Genomic DNA, 24197 nt, shown 5'->3' with positions numbered 1-24197 from the left:
ATTCGAGAACAAAGTCGAAATGTTGAGAAAAAAGTAAAAATTTTGTGAATAAAGTTGAAATGATGAGAAAGAAGGCGAAATTTAGACTTTATTCATGAAATTTAGACTTTATTGTTGAAATTTCAACATTAATCTCGTCATTTCAACTTTTTTCTCGACATTTCGACTTTTGCATAATGAAATCCTCCTCCTCTAAAATATTATTTTTATTTTTATTCTGCCTGGCCCTAATCTTCCGTAGTCAAAAAATAGTCATAAAATGCCAATGGAAAATGGCATTGAGCTGTTGAGTTTGTTATTTTTTTCTGTTTTACTACAACTGTAGCATGGATTTTTAGGCACAAATAGGTTTACAAGTTTTCTACAGACTTTCTGTTTGCACTTTTGTTATTGCACTAAAAATGTGCACTATTACAGAATGGATGTTCTGCTTTCTTTTTATTGTTTTATATTAATTTATACGGTTTTAAGTTAAGCAGGACAGGTTTATGTTTTAGAAAGATACTTATATTTTATTCAGTTAATTTTGTTATTTTGTATTTAAGTGAATTGCTGGATAATAATTTGTTTTCCATGTGTTCATGGCATTCAAAAATATGCATCTAATTCAATTCAGGTTCAATAGTTAAAAAATCATTTCACTCACAAAAAAAGGGGCTAAAAAAATTCACCACGCCAGGAAGGGTGAAGGCAATCGGGTTGATGAGGTGTCCCGTATTTATTTTTCAGGGAGTTGGCAACCCTAGTTCCAGGTTACTACATTACCCAGAATCCTTCACGTACCTAGTAGAGGGATTTCCACGGACTGCAGAAGTTTTTAACAATATTGTCAGTAAACGTCATGTTGAGTTTGGCACCAAGTGTGAAAGACAATCTACCCTTAGTTGATTTAACACTGAAGGAACCGCAGAAAAGTGGTGGTTCCGGCCTCGTATATCCTCGTACTAACGCCTCTTTGTATTTTTAAAAAGAGGTGGAAAGAGAGACCGCTTTAATGTCAGTAAATAAAAACATTTTTTTTAAATCAGCCAGTTTGCTTTAGATTCAACTCAATAATCACCTTTTATTTCCATCTATTGATTTACAGCAAAAGTTGTTACCGCAGTTCAGACCAGTTACATTCAAATTCATCGTTATTCCCTTAATCAACAGAGTCCAGATTCAACGTTTATATCGTACAAAATCACTGGAGAAAAAACAGAAAAACAAACACCAGCGAAGGAGCCAAACAGATGACATGAATCAGTTATTGATCTTTAACAACGATGGTTCAACCGGTGGTTCTTCCTCTGGAAGTTTGATTGTATGGGTTTCTGTTAGTAGATTGTTGAGGAATTTCTTAAATCTTTCGCGTCTGTTAAGAAAAGTTCAAATTTACAAACAAATTACAGATTTAAGTTTTTGTTGTAGAAAGATTCTTAACTTCTGACGTTAAATTAATGTCAGTGACGATTAAGATAAACGAATGACCAGAGGAGAGTTTCAGATGTTGAAGCCAACGTCTGTTATGTCACACATGAAGGACGGGCCCCTGATAGTCCATGGGCCCGACCAGATATCAGCACCACTCAAGGTGACCAAACTTACTAATGATTTTTGAAAAGATCCATGTCAGTAGATGATATTTTGGTAAGATAACCCTTCCTGAGTGGCAGCTGGATCATAGTTATCAGCTCATGAAGTTACCCAGCCCTTTCAGGTTAATTAATGATTCTAAATTGGGCGTATTATACATTTCCTGAATCCTTATGGTCCTGTGAGTATTCCAGTTTTTGTATTTTTTTTTGTATTTTGTGTCTCTAATGTTGTTTATAAAACTAAGCTTGTTCCTTATCTCATTGTTATGTCCTTTATGTCGTGTATTTGCATGATAAAGACCAGTTTGTGACATTAGTGGCTGTTATAGTTTCATAGGAGCCTAATGATGCTCTTCTAATTTAAGGCTCACAATGACCGGTAACAACAATATAGTAAGGGTATATTTTACATTTCCTGAATCCTTATGGTCCTGTGAGTATTCCAGTTTTTGTATTTTGTGTCTCTGTTGTTCCTAGTGGACACAGGGCTAAAAGATAGTATATAATTTAGGCGAAAATTGTGTAAAAATGTGTGTTGTTTATAGTTTAAAGAGCTGCAACGACCTCTACGTTGGTCAGAAAGTTTCACATCTTAGCTTGAATGAAGGCTTAAAAGGTCCCCTTTAAAATTATACCAAAGACAATATAGTGAAACATTGACAGATTTCCTGAACATGAGTCTAAACCAGGATATGCAGCAGCAGCTAAAGTGTAATTTTCTGAAGGGGTGGGTAACTTCATGAGCTGATAATTATGATCCAGCTGCCACTCAGGAAGGTTATCATACCAGAATATCATCTACAGACATGGATCTTTTCAAAAATCACAAGTAACTTTGGTCACCTTGAGTGGAGCTGACAAGTGAAATTTTGGGCTCTGGCCCCTGGACTATGAAGGACGGGCCCTGAAGGACGGGCCCTGAAGGACGGGCCCTGAAGGACGGGCCCCAGAAGGACGGGCCCCTGAAGGACGGGCCCTGAAGGACGGGCCCCTGAAGGACGGGCCCTGAAGGAGCAGTCGCTGGTTCTACTTCAGTGTTGTGGAGTCCACCCTGGAGCTGCTGTTGCTGACGGATCCCGGCGCCTGGAGATCAGATGACAAACGCCGGAGTCAGCCGTCATGGCGGTTCACAAGCGACGGGATCGAACGCGTGAACACTCACCTCTTTCCTGAAGCGCTTCAGCAAAGCTTCACGAGTCTGTCAAAGTTGGAATAAAACACCTAACGTTAGTTGTTCAATCAAAATCAATAAATCAATTAAATTCCAGCGATTTAACCCTTGTGCTGTCTTCGGGTCAAGGAAGGAGGAACGGAAGAAGGGAAGAAAGAAGGAAGGAAGGAAGGAAGAAAAGAAGGAAGGAAGGAAGGAAGAAAAGAAGGAAGGAAGGAAGGAAGGAAGGAAGGAAGGAAGGAAGGAAGAAAAGAAGGAAAGAAGGAAGGAAGGAAGGTAGGGAAAAGGGAAGGAAGGAAGGAGGAAAGAAGGAAGGAAGGGAAAAAAGAAGGAAGGAAGGAAGGAAGGAAGGAAGGAAGGAAGGAAGGAAGGAAGGAAGGAAGGAAGGAAGGAAGGAAGGAAGGAAGGAAGGAAGGAAGGAAGGAAGGAAGGAAGGAAGGAAGGAAGGGAAAGAAGGAAGGAAGGAAGGGAAAAAAGAAAGAAGGAAGGAAGGAAGGAAGGAAGGAAGGAAGGAAGGAAGGAAGGAAGGAAGGAAGGAAGGAAGGAAGGAAGGAAGGAAGGAAGGAAGGAAGGAAGGAAGGAAGGAAGAAGGAAGGAAGGGAAAAAAGAAGGAAGGAAGGCAGGAGGAAAGAAGGAAGGAAGGAAGGAAGGAAGGAAGGAAGGAAGGAAGGAAGGAAGGAAGGAAGGAAGGAAGGAAGGAAGGAAGGAAGGCAGGAGGAAAGAAGGAAGGAAGGGAAAGAAGGAAGGCAGGAGGAAAGAAGGAAGGAAGGGGAAAAAGAAGGAAGGAAGGCAGGAGGAAAGAAGGAAGGGGGAAAAAGAAAGAAGGAAGGAAGGAAGGAAGGAAGGAAGGAAGGAAGGAAGGAAGGAAGGAAGGAAGGAAGGAAGGAAGGAAGGAAAGGAAGGAAGGATGAAAAGAAGGAAGGAAGGAAGGCAGGAGGAAAGAAGGAAGGAAGGGAAAAAAAGGAAGGAAGGAAGGAAGGAAGGAAGGAAGGAAGGAAGGAAGGAAGGAAGGAAGGAAGGAAGGAAGGTAGGAAGGAAGGAAGGGAGGATGAAAAGAAGGAAACAAAGAAGGAAGGAAGGAAGGCAGGAGGAAAGAAGGGATAAAGGAAGGGAGAAAGGAAGGAAGGAAAGAAGGGAGAAAGGAAGGAAGGAAGGAAGAAAGGGGAAAAAGAAGGAAGGAAGGAATGAAGGAAGGAAGGGAGAAAAGAGGAAGGTAAGAAGGAAGGAAGGAAGGAAGGAAGGAAGGAAGGAAGGAAGGAAGGAAGGAAGGAAGGAAGGAAGGAAGGAAGGAAGGAAGGAAGGAAGGAAGGAAGGAAGGAAGGAAGGAAGGAAGGAACAGGAGAATTAGGTCATTTTGACCCAAAGACAGTACAAGGGTTAAACGATTCTCTTTGCTGATGATATTATTCGTTCATCGAGTTATTGTCCAACTGCATTACCATTTTGTCCCCGAGACATGTCGTCAACAAGATGAACAAACCCTGAGGGATACAAAAAAAAACAATAAGAATCAATAAATAAAAACATTCACTGATTCAGAGGTTCTGCTGGATGGGAAACCCGGACCGTACCTGGAACCCGTTCATCAGGTTAAAAGCATAGTGGATTATTTGCACGTACATTCCATCGGCGAGGTCGAGGACCAGGATTGCGAATCCCATGAACCACGTCAGGCCAAAGATGGGCGTCAGGAGAATAACTGACCTCACGACACATTTGGCGGCCATCTTTTCCTTTTCTTGCGACCCGGGCGTGTTCTGGTGGTGGTCCAGAAGCTTCATGATGACCACCAGCATGGAGAACGAGTTGACGAAGACGATGATGCCCATTGGGATGATGAACGTAAAAATGGAGCCCTGCATCACCCCGGCGTAAACCAGCCAGCAGGAGTCCGAGGAGAAGTAGACGCCATCGGCGCCCCTTTGGTTGGCGATGAAGGTGATGGAGACGATCAGCAGAGGGCAGGCGTAGCCCAGGACGAAGGAGTACCGCAGGTAGACCTTCTTGCTCACTTTGTGGAACATGAACACTGCCTGGTGGAGGAGCGTGGTGCTCATGCACAACATCCAGAAGAACATGGACAGGTAGAAGAAGTGCTTGATCATCGTGGAGATCTGGCACCAGATGCTGGACATCCCTTTGGGTTCAGAGGACGCCAGGAAGCAGCAGTTCGCAATCAGCAAGCACAGAGAGATGTTGATGTGCGCGGTGTGGCGTAAGTACAAGGTGCAGGTCTTGGTCACGTCGCCCCAGACCAGAATTTCTATGACGATATGGATGACGAGGGACACGATGGAGATGGACAGAGCGACGTAGGTAATCTCGGTCAACCCCTTGATCTCCACGGGGTATTGGGACATTAAAATGGCAAATGAGGACAAATGTCTGCAAATGCAGACGCCTTCGGAGGCAGGACCTTCCCAGTCACATCCATTCGACGACCACTCCTGGGTGGCGTTGTCCCAGGCGACGCACTTCATTGGTGTGTTGCGACGCCTCTTCTTAATCAGAGGGAACGTGATCCGAACTCTGGCCTTTTCCTTTTCCTTTTCAACGGTCGTGGACACGACGATGCTGTTGGGCGCGTCAGTTTTGTTGTTGGGCAGATACTTGTTGAGGTGTTGAAATCCAGCCGCTTTTACAATCCCGTGGCCTGTGGTCTGGAGAACGATGCTGACGTTGAAGACTGTGTTGGTACACTTTTCCTCTTCGCACTTTCTCACGTCCAGATTATTTTTGGTGCTACTGCGCGTTATGTTTGCCTTGTGGATCAACCCCTCGACCGAGCTCAGGTACCTGTCGGCCAACGAATTGCTGCCGTCGGAAGGTTTTACTGCCCAAGTCGAATTAAGAGTCTCGTTCAGCAGGTGGCTTGATGAGCTCAGGAAGTCCTGAAACACAGAAGTGAAGTAGGATTTCATCTTCTGGCTGGTGTAAATGCGGCTTTTCGCCGACGAACCTCTTCTGAAATTGTTAAGTCAATCAGCAGTGTGCCTTTTTTTTGTATATAAATGAATACCTTTTTTTCTGCACTATAACAGCCTGTCCTAACTGCATGCGAGCGTCCGACTGTCGCGTCGCACTGCGTGGCATCGGACGCGCTCTGTCCACACTGAATGCGTTATCGGCCCCCACGTTCTACCACGTTCTTTTGATTGACAGCTGAGACTCGCCTTTTAAAAGGCTGATTTATGGTTCCGCGTTACACCAACGCAGACCTTACGTCGTAGGGTACGCGGCGCACTCACCGAACGATGCGCGTCGCCGCGTACCCTACGCCGTAGGCTACACCGTCGATTTTACGCGGAACCATAAATCAGCCTTTATTCACCCGCCCGTGCGCTCCTGAAAGAAACTCCTAAAATAACTCCTAAAGGAGTAAAGGGACAAGTAAAAGATGGTGATTACTTGTAAACTTCCTACGTTTGTACTTTCTAAACAGAAAACAAGCGTATTATTCGGTGGAATAAGTGGGGAAAAAACCGAACGGTGACGCAATCAAACAGCGAACAGCGTGGAGTGACCGGCGTGTGGTGTTAATGCAGCAAACATGTCAGCATGTCAGATCATTACTGGGATGTGGGGAAAAAGCAGAGGACACGAGAAATCCGGCAGGATCCGGCACAAATTAAGCCCTAATAAGATTAAGATAAGATTCTTATTATATCTTATTGTCTTATCAGAACCTTCCAGCTCCCTGGCGATCTCCCTCCAGCAGCTGCCACTTTATTGAGGTTCTTGTATTGAAATGACTGTTTCCTACAGCGCTTTCAACTTTTTTTTTCAATTTTCAACCGGCTTTCAAAGCGAGCGACAGGAAGAAAATAGAAGCAGGGCCTGCGACAAAAGTCCAGCTCAAAACGGCGCGCCGCATCGCGCTGCGTCGCGCCGCGTCGCTTGCAACAAGTATAGACAGTGCAATAACAAAATAAAGCAATGGAATTGTTTTTGACGCTGACGCTCGCTCGCGTCGCATGCAGTGTGGACACGGTGTAAGGCGCATTTCTCAAAAATCTGCAGTGCACCTTATAATCAGGTGCGCCACGTGCAGTGCTTTAAGTGGGCCGGTACGCACCGGCACGGAGTACCCGCACTTCTCAATATTAGCCTCTGGCGTACCGGGACTTTTCATGAGCTTGTTATGAATCTTTATTTTGGCTTGTACAGAACAAGATGAAAAGGAAAGAAAAAAAAAAAGCTCATAGTACTCTGTTCTCTCCTTGCGATTTGGCTATACAGAGGCGTCGCCATGACACCACTGCAGCGTTTCTACATAGAGTGGCTTTAAAAATGAGACATTTTTAGCGGCGTTCAAATTCACCGTGACGTCGAGTGAATGAGGCTGTACTACAGTTCAACACAAGGAGGAACTTAATAAATGTACATAAAGCAAGTAATACAATAATACAGTTAAAAGAATGACATTTATTTCATAAACTTCTAGGACTAAGTTGAAATAAAAAAGTTCGGTGATACTCACTTCCACCGAGGTGTCTCTTAGGATTTTTAGCTTGGTGGTCATGGTGTTGAGAACTTCAATAGATGTATTCAGGTTAGGAAAACCTTCGATGGACTGTTTCTCTGTGATGTTTTTGAATTCAGAAAATATCTCTGCAGCATTTTTTTCCAGTCCGCCACGTCCGTTGTCACTTCTCTGTAGGAACAGTAAAATATCATTGGTGTTAGCCGTGACAGCCACTGACCCGTCACAAACGTGTAGCAGTTATTTATGGAAGATATCTTTATTCCCAGAGCAGTTACAGCACCTCTTCAATTCTTATCTTTTTACTTTACTATGTTCTTGATGATGAAAAGATGATGACTGAATAAACTTCATTCATTCATTCATTCATTCATTCATTCATTCATTCAAAAGCTGGTTTTGTAATGAAAGTTTACATACTAATGCTTCTGTCAGCACTCGAGTAAGTTTTGGATGCACACAGTATGAAGTCTCTTGTCCCCATTCCCCCGGTTTCCCCGCTTTTCTGAAACTGAAAGGATTAATAAATAAGTCAGTTAACACAAAAATAATCATCTGTTGAAATACTTGCATGTTTCTTTTGTCTTTTTGAGAAGATGACTCAGAAATAAAAACATTAAATGACTGAATCTGAGGACAAAAGTGTCAGTGGAGTCTTACAGGCATTTTCTTCTTCTTACTCCATCGGCTTTGTGGCATGGTAAGTATGCCTCGTAATTGGCCTTGGTATCTTTCCACTCTCCTTCAGCGCTACAGAACGCATCGCCAACTGTTTAGCAGACAAAGAACTCAAGCTTCATTTCTCATTCGATATACAAACCAAAATAGGTGAAGCAATTTTATAATGTCTTAATAAAATGTGATACAAGACAAAAGCTCTCTTTTCAACCGCGGTTGTACAGCTCTGTTCATAGAGGCTGGTTTTAAGGGGTGGAGTTAGGCACTTCAGGGTTAAAGTGTACCATGACATCACAGACCAAGAGCAGGGTAAAATTGTAAAGCCTTCCCATCGTAATCGCCACCTAAATTCTCATCACGCTGCATTTACTGTACCTCGGAAATGGGAGATGGAGAGCTGTAACAACTTTTTCAAAGTAGGCAAACCCCGTCAGGAGGAGTTGAGTCCAGTGGCAACTCCCCCCTCTAAAACCCACTTCTTTCAACACAGCAGTGAAGTCACGGTTGAAATGGGAGGTTTTTCTGTAAGGTTCCTCAACGGTTCTCCGACCAAAGTATGTCGGACGTTTAATTGAGACGACAGGAAATGGTGACACTAATGGCGCTTTCGCACTAGTACCGCCTTAGCCCGGCTCGGCACGGCACGGCTCGTCGCGGCTCCACCCGCCTCTACCCGTTTTGTCCCTGTTTGTTTTTCCACAGCCAGGTGAGAAGTGGGCAGGTTGGGGTGAAGCTGCTGTGACGTACTCGATTGCGCAACACCTTTGTTCGTGTCAGTGCTGATGAGAAATCAGCTGGGGCCATAAAAGTTCTCTCTTAAAGGTAGCCTAAGCAGTTTCTGGAAGATGTTACGTCCGCTTACATCTGAACAGAATATGAACAAATACAAGGATGGAAGGCAGCGAAGGCCAGACGGAGTTGCAACAGAGAAGAGTGTACAACTACGCAAGAGTATTAGGGCCATGCAGGAGAAAAAATATTTGAGAAGGGAAGATTTTTGTTGATTTTTGTTTTGTTGTGCACGTCGAGAAAAAAGTTGAAATGTCGAGAAAAAAGTTGAAATGTTGAGATATAAACAGGTGAGATGGAAACAGGTGAGATGGAAACCTGTAAGATGGAAACAGTTGAGGTGGAAACAAGTGAGTTGGAAACCAGTGAGAGAAACAGGAGATGGAAACAGGTGAGATATAAAGAGGTGAAATATAAACAGGTGAGATATAAACAGGTGAGATATAAACAGGTGAGATATAAACAGGTGAGATATAAACAGGTGAGATATAAACAGGTGAGATATAAACAGGTGAGATATAAACAGGTGAGATATAAACAGGTGAAATATAAACAGGTGAGATATAAACAGGTGAGATATAAACAGGTGAGATATAAACAGGTGAGATATAAACAGGTGAGATATAAACAGGTGAGATATAAACAGGTGAGATATAAACAGGTGAAATATAAACAGGTGAGATATAAACAGGTGAGATATAAACAGGTGAGATATAAACAGGTGAAATATAAACAGGTGAGATATAAACAGGTGAGATATAAACAGGTAAGATATAAACAGGTGAGATGGAAACAGGTGAGATATAAACAGGTGAGATATAAACAGGTGAGATATAAACAGGTGAGATGCAAACAGGTGACCCCTAAATGTTGAAAGAAGTACAAGAAGAGGCACAACTTTGTACTGGACATTTTAGTTGAAAACGTGTGCTTTAGACCTTCTGTTATTGATTAAATTATATTACATAATCATTACATCATTATTATATCATATTACTTGAATACAGTGTTTAAACTTCACAACATAACACACCACTGAAATAATTGGAGCAGTTTTGGACAATGTCAGTATTTTCTTTCCAATACATACCGTTTATGATTTTCATATCAACTTGTCCACCTTTCCCTTGTTTACACCGGTTCGTGAATGTGCAATTTACTGGTGCAGTATTATTATTAGGATACCTGCAGTCTATAACATAGTCCGCCGTATATTCCCTTCGGTCTTCACCTGCAAAAACACGCAGATTTATCATGGAGAGCGATTTTGTAGAAGCACTCGTTCAAACTAACAGACAAAGAAGATGAGGAGTTACAGTTACTCACTAACTGAGGTGTCGAAGGGATCACCGGTCCAAGTCACATTATAGTTTTCGCCGCTGCTATGTGGCGGTATGTTGCATTTAGCTTTTACGATCAGAGTACCTAATTTTTGTATGCAGCGTGGAAAATCTGCCTCTGTGGAGGTTACGATTTCCGGAAGGAGGCAAACATCCAATGTAGCCTTGGCTTTGTGAACTATGGTGATGTTGTCGGTTTTTTCAGTGTAGAAACATTTGTACTCTCCTGAAAATAAAGAAGCGGCAAGTAAACTTGAGGCTACGGTGCAAAGCATGGATTTATCTGATCAGAGCGTTAGCACGGAATCACTGAGTCTAGATATTCTTGCTGTACAAGATGGAAACACTGTCTTTTGGAGCTCATTGAATTAACAAGGGCGACGTAGCTGCTTGGTGGTTATTATCTGAAAGATTCCTGCCCAAATAGTCTCTTCAGTTTCTACACTTTTTGTACTAAGGACTGTATCCAAACTATCGCTTAGGGCTGGGGTCGGCAACCCAAAATGTTGAAAGAGCCATATTGGACCAAAAACACAAAAAAAAACAAATATGTCTGGAGCCGCAAAAAATGAAAAGTCTTGTATAAGCCTTAGAATGAAGACAACACATATTAGTTATAACTGGGGGAAGATTTTTTTTTCATTATGCACATCGAGAAAAAAGTGGAAATGTCGAGAAAAAAGTGGAAAGTGGAAATGTCGAGAAAAAAGTGGAAATGTCGAGAGAAAAAAAATGTTGAGAAAAAAGTGGAAATGTCAAGTAAAAAAGTGGAAATGTCGAGAAAAAAGTGGAAATGTCGAGAAAAAAGTGGAAATGTTGAGAAAAAAGTTGAAATGTCAAGATTAATGTTGAAGTACAATCTTGATAAAAAAGTCGAAATGCCGAGAAAAAAGTCGAAATGTCGAGAAAAAAGTTGAAATGTTGAGATTAACGTTGAAGTACAATCACGAGAAAAAAGTGGAAATGTCGAGATTGGAAAGGAAAAAGGAATAAAAAAGGAAAAAAAGGAAGAAAAAAAGGAAAAGGGGAAAAAAAAAGGAAAAAAAAGGTCAAACGTTTTTTAAAAAGCTCCAGGAGCCACTAGGGCGGCGCTAAAGAGCCGCATGCAGCTCTGGAGCCGCAGGTTGCCGACCCCTGCCTTAGGGGAAGTGGCTTTTATGAGTCTATTCAGAGGCTTAAAACAGCCAGTTTATTTTGACGTACAGTACGTTAAAATAACCTGCTTGGTGGTTATCATCTGAAAGATTCCTGTCCAAACACAGTTTTTCTACACTTTCTGTACACATACAAAGTTATATTGACTAGGGACCCTATCCAAAATATCCCCTACGCGGAAGTGGCTTTTATGAGTCTATTCAGAGGCTCAAAACACCCAATTTATTGTGACCTACGTTAGCCGCCCCCAAATGCTAACATCAAGTACCATTTTGCCCCAAACACTTCTACCATTCTCACTCAAAACAACTGCGACTGACATGCTTTTTTGGTTAACGGAAGTTTTGGCTCATTTTAACTCGTTGGCGTAAACTATTTCAGTAAAGTTAAATTGCTCCCCCATGAATCACAACGTTATAATTTGCAGCGTCTGACATGTAAATGGTCCCTATGACACAAACGCACCCTTCCAGAGCTCGTCTACTTCATCCAAGGTGACCGTGGTGAGTTTTGTCCCCGTGGTAATGGTGGACACTGTGCCATTGTTGATGCTAATTCTCTTCCCGCTTTTCAGCTCCCACTCCGGCCGCGTTCCCAGGTCTTTCGTCGTTTTGCAGGTGATACTGGTCGTAGCGTGGTATTCCACGGGGAGTTTCGGCATCTCTATTTGGACCACGCCTGTAAGAATTGAGGAGTAAATCAAGAGTGAGGCAGTAAACTGGGGAAAAACTACACATGGAAATAATTCTTCGAACCGTCAGGTGTAATCAGAGGTGTCTTCAGTATTCACATTCATTACTCAGGTAGAAGTATAGATACTAGAGTTTAAAAATACTCCTGTAGAAGTTGAAGTATCAACTCAAGTTTTTTACTCAAGTAAAAGTATAAAAGTACTGGTTTCAAAACGACTTAAAGTATAAAAGTAAAAGTAATGTAAGGGGGAAAAAGCCATTAAGGACAAAAGCCATTGAAAATGAATGTATCTTAGTATAATGCAAATATATTAAAGAAGCATATATGTGTACTATTGAGCATTAACATGTGTTTCAGAGAGCAGCAGATATGATGACTAGTTGCCTATAAGTATTGTAATGGTGCAAAAAGTCAAACTTCAGAGGCATGTTATCATTTATCCTAACCTTTATTGGAATGTACATCCAAGTTTAGTTGCAGGAATCTGAGGGAACGGATGTAAGAACAAAACTGGACAAGAACATCTGAAACAACCACAACCAAATTCACTCTATCCGGATGGAGCAATTTAACTGGATAGTTTTTATTTAAAGGCCGAAATGAAATAGAGTAACGAGGCTGTTTTTAAAATGTAAGGAGTAAAAAGTACAGATAATTGTGTGAAAATGTAAGGACTAAAAGTAAAAAGTCGTCTGAAAAATAATTACTCCACTGAAGTATAGATAACCAAAATTTCTACTTAAATTCTACTTAAAAGTATTTGTACTTCGTTACTTGACACCTCTGGGTGTAATTACCTGTCGTCTCCAAAATAAGCCGGGCTTCCAGCTCATTGATCAGCTCCGTCGATTTCTGAGTCAGAATTTTGGGGTCGATGTCGGACACGACGGTCATCTCCAAATCTGCGATAATGCTGCCAATTCTGTAGAGATTGAAAAAAAAAAAAAAAAATACATAAAAAAAAAACATTTAAATATTGAAAAGAGATGTCTGTAGCTGCAGAAAACAAGAGGAATAAATACCTGAACTGTTTGATCACCACGGTCTCAAACCCGCTCAGAGTGCTGAACGTCTTTTTCATCTGAAAGGGCCGTAATTACGTAATTACTGGTTCGTTTGAAAAGTTACGGATCCTGAACGTTTCTCCGTTCAATGGATCTTACCTTTGCTATTAACAGATCATGGCATTTCTTATATTCTTCTGTTGTTTTGTTTTTCAGACAATGTTGATATCTTACATCCAGAGACAACGAGCCGGTGATGAGAACTGGAAACACAATGAAACACGTTTGAAATGTTTTCATTCCCGATGCGCACAAATCTTCGAAACAGTCCTGGGGCATTCGGACCACGGCTGTTGCAATTACAGGACTGTCTTAGAAAATTAGAATATTGTGATAAAGTTCTTTATTTTCTGTAATGCAATTAAAAAAACAAAAATGTCATACATTCTGGATTCATTACAAATCAACTGAAATATTGCAAGTCTTTTATTATTTTAATATTGCTGATTATGGCTTACAGTTTAAGATTAAGATTCCCAGAATATTCTAATTTTTTGAGATAGGATATTTGAGTTTTCTTAAACTGTAAGCCATGATCAGCAATATTAAAATAATAAAAGGCTTGCAATATTTCAGTTGATTTGAATCCAGAATGTATGACATTTTTGTTTTTGTAATTGCATTACAGAAAATCACAATATTCTAATTTTCTGAGACAGTCCTGTATAGGCAATTGAATTATTTGTTATTTTATTATTGTTTGTTATTTTATTTTGAAATGTAATCAAAGTTCTTTTTCAATTTTCAGGGGCTTAAAAGTCCAGGTACAGTCCATCCCCTCACTGCTTCAGAAGGAGACGTCCAAGAAGACGTCGAGGCCACAGATAGGCTGAAAAACACATCAATCTATGAGAGACAGCAAAAAAACAACTTCACTCTGGCCAAATCAGTGTAGTTCAATCTTAGAAAGACAAAAAAAAACATTAAAAGTCCTGGAGGGCCGACGGAGACGACTAAAAGAGGGATCACCAGAAGTCAAGGAGGCGCATCTTTAAAAACCTGACACACCTTCATGAATGTCACATATCTATTAAAAACAGCCCCCGATCTCATGGAAGCAGCTTCTCTGGACTGATGGAACCAAGATTAACGCGTATGAAGTGATAATAATTATAATAATAATAAACCTTATTTATATAGCACCCTTCTTAACAAAGTTACAAAGAGCTTCCCAAGAACAATAAAATACATCAAGATAAAAATACAGTGCATAGTGGATAAGAACATAAGAGAGCAATAGAGGGAATGCGCATGACGTCACAGATGCGACTTCACAGCGGGTTTCTCCCACTGAGTGTCAGAAAGACTGAGTGTCAGAAAGACTGAGTGTCAGCGTAAACTTTCAGTTTGAGCAACTAGAAAACATCTAAAATGGGAAAGAGCTGTTGTGCGATCGACTGTACTCATAGATTTAGCAAGAAATCTGAGTTATGGTTTAAAAGATTGCCGAAAAATAAGCTTAAGAGAGACAAATGGATCGCTGCAATTCACAGAAACAACTGGATTCCAGACACCGAAACGTGGATTTGCTGTTCCAATTTTGTATCAGGTAATTTTGGATTTTTTCACTTTAATTTCACCAACAAATCCTGCCTTGAAGTCGGACCAAGCGTCAAGACTTTTGTAAGCCTTCAAGCTTTGCTTCGTGTATTTCCCCAGCGTAGAAATTAAGTACATATAAATATCAGAAAACTGGATTTGTGACCAAATATTAATGTCCATGGACCACTGGTTCTTGGTAACTGTACCAAATATTAATGTCCATGGACCACTGGTTCTTGGTAACTGTACCAAATATTAATGTCCATGGACCACTGGTTCTTGGTAACTGTACCAAATATTAATGTCCATGGACCACTGGTTCTTGGTAACTGTACCAAATATTAATGTCCATGGACCAATGGTTCTTGGTAACTGTACCAAATATTAATGTCCATGGACCACTGGTTCTTGGTAACTGTACCAAATATTAATGTCCATGGACCAATGGTTCTTGGTAACTGTACCAAATATTAATGTCCATGGACCACTGGTTCTTGGTAACTGTACCAAATATTAATGTCCATGGACCACTGGTTCTTGGTAACTGTACCAAATATTAATGTCCATGGACCACTGGTTCTTGGTAACTGTACCAAATATTAATGTCCATGGACCAATGGTTCTTGGTAACTGTACCAAATATTAATGTCCATGGACCACTGGTTCTTGGTAACTGTACCAAATATTAATGTCCATGGACCACTGGTTCTTGGTAACTGTACGGGTTACTGTCAAGTCCAACTGACGCTAATTTAACCCTTGTGCTGTCTTCGGGACAAGGAAGGAGGAAGAGAAGAAGGGAAGAAAGAAGGAAGGATGGGAGAAAAGAAGGAAGGAAGGAAGGAAGGAAGGAAGGAAGGAAGGAAGGAAGGAAGGAAGGAAGGAAGGAAGGAAGGAAGGAAGGAAGGAAGGAAGGTAGGAAGGAAGGAAAGAAGGAAGGAAGGGAGAAAAGAAGGATGGAAGGAAGGGAGAAATTAAGGAAGGGAGGAAAGAAGGAAGGAAGGAAAGAAGGAAACAACAAAGAAGGAAGGAAACAAGGAAGGAAGGAAGGAAGGGAGAAAAGAGGAAGGGAAGAAGGAGAGAGCAGGAGGAAAGAAGGAAGGAAGGGACAAAAGAAGGAAGGAAGGAAGGAAGGAAGGAAGGAAGGAAGGAAGGAAGGAAGGAAGGAAGGAAGGAAGGAAGGAAGGAAGGAAGGAAGGAAGGAAGGAAGGGAGGAAGGGAGGAAGGAAGAAAAGAGGGAGGGAGAAGGAAGGAGAGAGCAGGAGGAAAGAAGGAACAGGAGAATTAGGTAATTTTGACCCAAAGACAGTACAAGGTTAAGCCGATAATGAGCTGTTATCCCGTCTTCTCCACTAGTTGCAGCTGTTTTTACCAGTCAGTGTGAGTAAGGGGGCTGGTCCAGTGGGGAAGTGACGTCAATGCATTCCCTCTATTAAATACCTCTTTTTCTTGAAATACACGTAGGACTTGGGGTCTTCTTAAAGGTGCATGTCTGGCCGCAGCAGGACTGATCCGCCCGGCAGATGTCGTCACCCCAGTAGTGGCCCGCCTCGCACGTGCACGTCCTGACCTCCTTCTCACAAGCTAACAGGAAGAAAAGCAAACAGCGGGGATCACAGTGGGTCTACCAGGAGTCAGACGTAGCAGCAGTACTGGAGTTGAGGGGGGATGAGGGGGGATGGCATCCCCCCCTGAAATAAAAACGGTCCAAATCATCCCCCTGTAAAACTGCCATCCCCCCTTTCCATCCCTAATGTCATTCCATCAATGAATGTGGGTTTACTGCTATTTCAACATTTAGAGTCATCACCAGAAAAATAACACCAGAAAAATAACTTATTTGACAATTTTCACCTGTTTCAAGTACATTTTCACTTGAAATAAGTAGGAAAATCTGCCAGTGGGACAAGATTTATCTTCTCATTACAAGCAAAAAAATCTTGTTCCACTGGTAGATTTATCTACTTATTTCAAGTGAAAATCTACTTGAATCAGGTGGAAATTGTTGTTTTTTCCAGTGATGAGTCTTGTTTTAAGTGTAATGAGATTTTTCCTACTAAAATGAGACATTTTAACTAGAAATAAGACAAATATTCTAGTTAAGATTGTGAGTTTTTGCAGTGATCCATTTTACTTATCCTGTGAAGGACAGAGTCATATTGATAAGTTCAGAAAAGTGTTTTTTATTGTTGTGTTTTGATGTATTTGATGTAAGCCCAGTGGATATTTAAAGCTTACAGAAGGCTGCATTTAACTGCTGCTATGTCATTCCTGCAGGATTTCTGCAGGTGTTTTGGTCACTGCTATTATTTGTAATATATTATATTATTTGTAATCAGCACAAATTATCTGTCCCCATATGATCAAATCCACCATCCCCCCTGATTGTTTTTTACAACTCGAGTACTGCGTAGCAGCACTTGGACTGTGAGGAAACCTGTTTACTTGTTGTCCTTTTAAGGCCGTCCACGTTGAAGCGGCCGTCCACCCGAAACGACGGCAGTAGCGCCGACATGTTGGCGATGATGCTGCTGTCGATCCACAGTTTGGTGTACAACATTTGGGTGGAGTTATCTGAAACAATCAAAGCGTTTTTACCTCCCAAGCCAAACACTCATTTTCTGAAGCAGACAGTAGAATATAGATCAATGAAATCATGGAATTATTTACCACTATATGACTAAATTAACACAGGAATCGATATTCAAAAAGCAAATTAAGAAACACCTTGGAATATCATATGTATAGGATACCATACACACACACACTTATACAGATACATATACATACTGGACAGGGTAAGGTGTATTTTTGATCTGATTTTCATGGCCTAGATGATGTTTTACTGTATATTGGAATGTTTCATGTATGTTTTTTTTTTTTTTGCTTTAAGATAATGTACTATTATGCACTTCGAGAAAAAAAGTCGAAATGTCGAGAAAAAAAGTCGAAATGTCGAGAAAAAAAGTCGAAATGTCGAGATTAATGTGGAAGTACAATTTCGAGAAAAAAGTAGAAATGTTGAGAAAAAAGTTAAAAATTTCGTGAATAAAGTTGAAATGTTGGAAAAAAGGCGAAATTTTGACTTTATTCACGAAATTTCAACATTAATCTTGACATTTCGACTTTTTTCTCGAAATGCACAATAAAAAAAAAAATCTTCCCCTCTCAAATATTTCGTCTCCTGCATGTCCCTAATACTCTTCTGTAGTTTTCACTTCCTAAGCCAAACACTAATTTTCTGAATCATACAGGGGAATATAGATCAATGAAACCATGGAATTCTTTACCACTATTATTCTTTACATGTATGGTAAAGTTTAATGTAGGTTTGTCGTGATAATTAGTTTTCTTTCTTTATGTCTTGTTTTTAACTGTATGTTTTAAATGTATTGTTTTTTTAATGTGGACCCCAGTAAGACTAGCTGTGTTTAACCCTTGTACTGTGTTTGGGTCAAAATGACCTAATTCTCCTGTTCCTTCTTTCCTCCTGCTCTCTCCTTCCTTCTTCCCTTCCTCTTTTCTCCTTTCCTTCCTTCCTTCCTTCCTTCCTTCCTTCCTTCCTTCCTTCCTTCCTTCCTTCCTTCCTTCCTTCTTTTCTCCCTTCCTTCCTTCTTTTCTCCCTTCCTTCCTTCTTTTCTCCCTTCCTTCTTTTCTTCCTTCCTTCCTCTCTCCCTTCTTTCCTTCCTTCCTTCCTTCCTTCCTTCCTTCCTTCCTTCCTTCCTTCCTTCCTTCTTTTCTCCCTTCCTTCCTCTCTCCCTTCCTTCCTCTCTCCCTTCCTTCCTTCTTTTCTTCCTTCCTCCCTTCCTTCCTTCCTTCCTCCCTTCCTTCCTTCCTTCCTTCCTTCCTTCCTTCCTTCCTTCCTTCCTTCCTTCCTTCCTTCCTTCCTTCCTTCCTTCCTTCCTTCCTTCCTTCTTTTTTCCCTTCTTTCCTTCCTTCCTTCATTCCTTCCTTCCTTCCTTCCTTCCTTCCTCCCTTCCTTCCTTCCTTCCTTCTTTCTTCCCTTCCTTCCTTCTTTACTCCCTTCCTTCCTTCCTTCCTTCCTTCTTTCTTCCCTTCCTTCCTTCTTTACTCCCTTCCTTCCTTCCTTCCTTCCTTCCTTCCTTCCTTCCTTCCTTCCTTCCTTCCTTCCTTCCTTCCTTCCTATCTTCCTTCCTTCCTTCCTTCTCTTCCTCCTTCCTTGACCTGAAGACAGCACAAGGGTTAAGGGCATAGCTAATGGGGAATCCTTACAAATAAACAAATAAACAACAAATAAACAAAGCGATACGTGAAAAGCAGCAGGGCCAAGTCCCCGCTTGAATAAATGTGGCAGTTCTCTCTCTCCCTCTCTCTCCGGTAAACCACCTCACCTTTTCCTGCAGCCTGTGAAAAAAAACAAAAAAACTCCATTTTAATGAGACTTGAGACTTGAATTGCAGTATTTAATGTTAAAATCTTTGTGCGATATCATGACAAACCTGCCAGTTGCCCACGGCCAGGATGCAAAGAACCGTCAAAGTCCACATCTTTTTTTTTTCTCTCCTGCAAATAATAAAATGCGTAAAAAGTTATTTTAACTGCCAAAGAAAAAAAAATAGTCACGAGCGTTGGTGCAAATACAATTCTGCACTGCAGGACATTATATCTACCCCAAATTATACCTTTTCCAAGTTGATAATGTGGCAGTGGGTGCTATAAGGTGGAAGCAGGAGGTTAAAGCCACTCTACAGGACTGTCTCAGAAAATTTGAATATTGTGAAAAAGTTCTTTATTTTCTGTAATGCAATTTAAAAAACAAAAATGTCATACATTCTGGATTCATTACAAATCAACTGAAATATTGCAAGCTGTAAACCATGATCAGCAATATTAAAATAATAAAAGGCTTGCAATATTTCAGTTGATTTGAATGCAGAATGTATGACATTTTAGTTTTTGTAATTGCATTACAAAAACATCACAATATTCTAATTTTCTGAGACAGTCCTGTATGTAGTAATATAGCTTCAGATAAAGTGGGGTCAACATGCTAAAGTTCATGTGTTAGAACCATACAGTGTTCTGGAGACCCAGAGCCGGCTCAAGGCTGCTTAGGGCCCCGTGACCACTAGGGGGCCCCCAAGAGTTAAAAAATAAAATAAATAAAATAATTTTTTAATGTGTGAGTGATGATTCATACATTATCAAAGGTATGTTATTGTACAAAAACACAATAATTATATTGATTATTTAATTATATAGATTTTTTTCTCCCTAATTTTACCAAAGCTTTTGCACATTTTTACATAGTTTTCAGAACTAATTATTTAACTTAATATTTGATTTTTAAACTTTTCGTTACCTTGTTTCTGGTACTTCTGTTCATTTACATCATCATTTAAGTATTTGTTTGATTTTATTTGTTTATTCTATTTAATAATGTCTGTTTTTGTACATTTGAATTTATTCTTATACGGAGAACATATTGACAACGTACTGTTTATCTAAATTGAGTGATTTTAATTATAGTTCTAGTTTTTGTAGTACTTTGTTGTTGCACTTAATTGTTGTTTGTCCACTTCAAATTGTTGTTGCACATTGCTGTTGCAGTTTATTTAAAACCAAAAATAAAGTAGAAAACTTGTTTACAGTAAATGGTTTATAAATTATCTATTTGATTATTTTGTTTCTTTTAGTAGGCCTACACTGTAGATGACACTCAGTATCACACTTAGTACTATATCACTTTAATATTAAGTGTAAATCGACCCCAGGCCGCTCGTGTAGCTGAATTTGCTCCCATTTCAGATTAAAAACCGTAGATGGGTAAAAACCTGCCAGGCTGACAGTAGGATGATGGAAACAACACTGCTGGAACTGTGACCTTTGACCTTTTATCTGTTGCTTCTCTGTGTGGCCAGTAGGGGCAGTTGCTGACTTTGCAAAATATTCATTGAAAGATTTTTCTGCAAGTTTGTTAATCTGTTTTCTGCTTCCATGGTCTTAATCACTGTGGATTACAATCTAACTACAACGAAAAGTTCTTACATCTAGTTTTACAAGTGTATTTGAAATGACAGGGAAGAACATGAAATAAGTTTATAGTGGGCCTGAACACGCCCACCTTATTCCAGTTATAAAAGGGAAGTGAATTTAAATAAAGCTGGAAAATAAATTTGGACACACAAGAAGGGTATTGTTCTTTTTCCTGGTGACTGGGCAAGGCAAGTTTATTTACGTGGCGCGTTTCAGCAACGCTTCAGGGTGCTTTACTGTACATAAATAAAACATGAAAGAAAAGAGAAGGGGAAAAAAAGGCAGACTTCAGTGCAGAAACAACACATCTGTACTGGTATATTTGCACATCTACGGAAGAGTATTAGGGCCAGGCAGGTGAAAAATAAAAATTATATTTTAGAGGAGGAAGATTTTTTTTTTCATTGTGCACTTCGAGAAAAAAGTCGAAATGTCGAGAAAAAAAGTCGAAATGTCGAGATTAATGTTGAAGTAGAATTTCGAGAAAAAAGTCCAAATGTTGAGAAAAAAGTCAAAATTTCGTGAATAAAGTTGAGAGAAAAAAGGCGAAATTGCGACTTTATTCACGAAAATTTCGACTTTATTCTTGAAATTGTATTTCAACATTAATCTCGACCTTTCAACTTTTTTCTCCAAGTGCACAATAAAAAAAAATCTTCTCCTCTCAAATATTTTTTCTCCTGCCTGGCCCTAAAACTCTTCCGTACACATCACACCAGGGTCGCCTCCAAATATTTTTCATAGGGGGGGCCAGATATGGCCACTTAAATTCTTTGGGTGGACACCAAAACTAAAAGCCATCATTGCAGGATTTTATTATAGACCCCCCCCCCCGCCCACCCCTTTTTATACCGATTTCCTGTCCACCTACTTTGAATAAAGGAAACTACGGCCACAAATAAAGATGTACATGCACTCATGTCATCAGATGTGGAATTACTACCTAGAGTGACTTTAAAAATAGGTATGAAATATGACATCATCTGAAGGAAGTATTAGTTGGATGTAATCAATAACATGATTTTTTACCAACAAATGTTGCTGGTATTTATAATAATCAAGTACGACCATATCCACAAGTGTAATTTTTATTGTTTTAAAATCCGAAGTACAAAACTTTTTGCACACCGGATTTGCAGAAAGGTGCGTCGAAGGAGGAAAGCTGCAGCCAAATATGAAAAGAAAACTCCCGCACACCTTCTTCTCACCGTGCATTCGTTTATTAGACCAACGTTTTGGCCATAGACCTTTTTCAAGGCAAACTTTATTGTATATATAGTTTGATGCCTTGAAAAAGGTCTATGACTGAAACGTTGGCCTAATAAACGAGTGCACGGTGAGAAGAAGGTGTGCAGGAGTTTTCTTATTATATTTGGCAATTGTTTTAAAATAAAATAAAATAAAATAATTGTTTGGTTTTAATAATGCTTGATGTTGTTATTTTTTATGCTTGTATTTTATGCTTTTATTCTTTGTAAGGTGACTTTTGGTGACTTGAAAGGTGCCACCAAATAAAATGTATTATTATTATTATTATTATTATTATTATTATTATTATTATTATTATTATTATTATTATTATTATTCTGTACTTGAGAGTACTTCCACGTTGACCCAAGCTCATTTGTTTGTCTGATTAATTTTACAGAAATGTATCCACTATACCAGAGTAAAAGTAGTTTGACAACCCCAATCAAATCGATTACCTCCGCTTCAGAAAGAAAATATATTGTTAATCTGACCCAAGTATTTTAAATTTAGATAAGTTAAGTTAGATAAGTTACCATACCTACGCAGATGACGATGAGCCCATACAAGCGTTGAGTAGATGCAGAGAACTAATCAGTGAGTGGATGTGACATTATTTACTTCAGTTTAACAAAAATAAACTAAAGCAGTGTTTTTAGTAGCAAAAGAAGAGTTTAAGAGTCAGCTTCAGATATTACAGCTACGTTACACCGGCTCCCTGTACCTCAGAGAATCTTTAAATCAAGATTAAAACTCATTTGTTTACAGCTGAATTATTTAAACTCTTCTGGATTTAACTTTAAACAAAGTTTATTTTAGTACTAAACTGTAACTCTGGTTTAAGTCTAACTTTTTCTTTATTCTGCCAACTGCACTGTAATTTATTGTATTTTTCTTCACTTTTCATATATTTATTATGTAAAGCGCCTTGAATAATAAATAAATAAACTTGCCTAAATCTTGAATTGCATTGGAGATTTTTCCTTTTTATTTTCTTTAAAAAAAAAAATTGTATCCTAAAAGAATTTGTTTGTGTGTGTTATGAGTTAAAACGAGGCAAAGACTGAGGCTCTGAGGGGAAATAAAATCACTCTAAGCCAACAAAAACACACTCTTTTCTTCTTCATGCTATTTGAAATTAAAACATACGGAAACATAAAATTACTGGTTAAATTTTCCAGATTGCAACGTCCATCTTTTCCATTTTCCTGCATTTCTTTTCAGATACCCACTTTATATTAAAAACTCTTTTTCTAAATAGCCGAGAGGTTTGTTCTGTTTTCCTGAAAATACATTTTGAAGAAGTCACAGGAATATAACATTCAAGAGTTAAAGAACAGCAAATGAACGTGATTAATGTTTTATATAAATTAAACTTTTACCTTTTCTTTTTTCCTTTCTTTTCTTTTTCTATTGATTGATTTGTTTTTGTGATTTTGTATTTAGGGGGAGGATTTTTTATAAGCCCTTCGGGCTTCTTTTCCTCTCCTGCACAATTATTTGTCCTTGTATTGTTAATATCATTACTGTTTTATCATTGTGCATATGAATAAAATAATTAAAAAAAAAAAAAACTGACAGACACAGAGCCTGTTTTTTTTGATGACTTATGAAAGGTATGTGTATGATAAGAAGGTTTCACGTACCAGTTTTGATTATTGTGCAGCGATGAACCTCCACGTCAGGGCTGGAACGTCCATCTGTCCTGACTGACGACGGTTCATCTGCAACAGGAAATAAACAACAGTTTCTGCAGTGACGTGCAAACGGAGAAGGCTTCATTTGGCTCTAATTTGACTCTCAAAACGAGAGACGGCATGTTTGGCTTATGGGACTGTTGTAAAAACAAAGTATGCTGTATTTCCATGTTTATGTTTCCTTTTGGTAAATTGACATCCAGTCAGGGTCAAAATCCCAAATGTTTTTATATGTACAAAGGATACAAAATAGGTACAAAACACTGTATATCAACAAGCCATTTAACCTGACAACAATAATAACAAATGTACTGTAGAGATACAGTAGTTTGACTGTATAAGTCAAATAAAATAAAATAAAAATTCAGCCTGAAATAAATAAATATTAACTTAAAAAAATGAAACCTGAAATAAATAAAAAAATATTAAATAAAAAACTTCAACCTGAAATAAATAAATAAATATTAAATAAAAAGCCTCAACCTGAATTAAATAATTAAATTAAGAAGATTCAACCTGAAATAAATAAATAAATAAATATTAAATAAAAAGCATCAACATGAATTAAATAATTAAATTAACAAAATTCAACCTGAAATAAATAAAAAAATATTAAATAAAAAACTGCGACCTGAAATAAATAAAATATGCAATAAAAAACTTCATAAATAAATATTAAATAAACTTAAAACTGAAATATATGAACAAATCCGAGTCCCAAATAGCCATCAATTACTCATCAAAAGAAAGTTACATCAATCCC

At 39.2% G+C, this 24197-nt stretch overlaps 1 protein-coding gene across 1 annotated transcript; it reads right to left on the bottom strand.

Moving 5' to 3' along the window:
* Positions 1–1633: 1633 nt before the first annotated feature.
* adgrf3a (adhesion G protein-coupled receptor F3a) lies at positions 1634–23460 on the bottom strand. Its single transcript, XM_061743909.1, has 18 exons — positions 23384–23460; positions 18953–19016; positions 18845–18857; positions 16938–17066; positions 15933–16076; positions 13050–13153; positions 12909–12967; positions 12684–12808; positions 11659–11871; positions 10025–10264; positions 9789–9929; positions 7892–8000; positions 7652–7742; positions 7229–7402; positions 4320–5639; positions 4188–4229; positions 2740–2775; positions 1634–2660 (listed from the first exon to the last, which is right to left on the bottom strand). Exons 2-18 carry the CDS (start codon positions 18998–19000, stop codon positions 2604–2606), a joined length of 3045 nt encoding a protein of 1014 aa, XP_061599893.1. The 5' UTR covers positions 19001–19016; positions 23384–23460; the 3' UTR covers positions 1634–2603.
* Positions 23461–24197: the final 737 nt, after the last annotated feature.

Source organism: Cololabis saira, chromosome 16, assembly GCF_033807715.1.
Source record: "Cololabis saira isolate AMF1-May2022 chromosome 16, fColSai1.1, whole genome shotgun sequence".
Lineage (NCBI taxonomy): Eukaryota > Metazoa > Chordata > Actinopteri > Beloniformes > Belonidae > Cololabis > Cololabis saira.
This window is presented reverse-complemented; position numbering and strand designations above follow the sequence as displayed.

Excerpts from the sequence above, each read along its gene's own strand:
- adgrf3a (XM_061743909.1), bottom strand. The coding sequence starts at position 19,000 with ATGTGGACTTTGACGGTTCTTTGCATCCTGGCCGTGGGCAACTGGCAG. Across the intron at positions 8,001-9,788 it reads TGATATGAAAATCATAAACG|TTGGCGATGCGTTCTGTAGC; the intron begins GTATGTATTGGA and ends TCTGCTAAACAG. Across the intron at positions 2,776-4,187 it reads CATGTCTCGGGGACAAAATG|ACTCGTGAAGCTTTGCTGAA; the intron begins GTAATGCAGTTG and ends CAACTTTGACAG.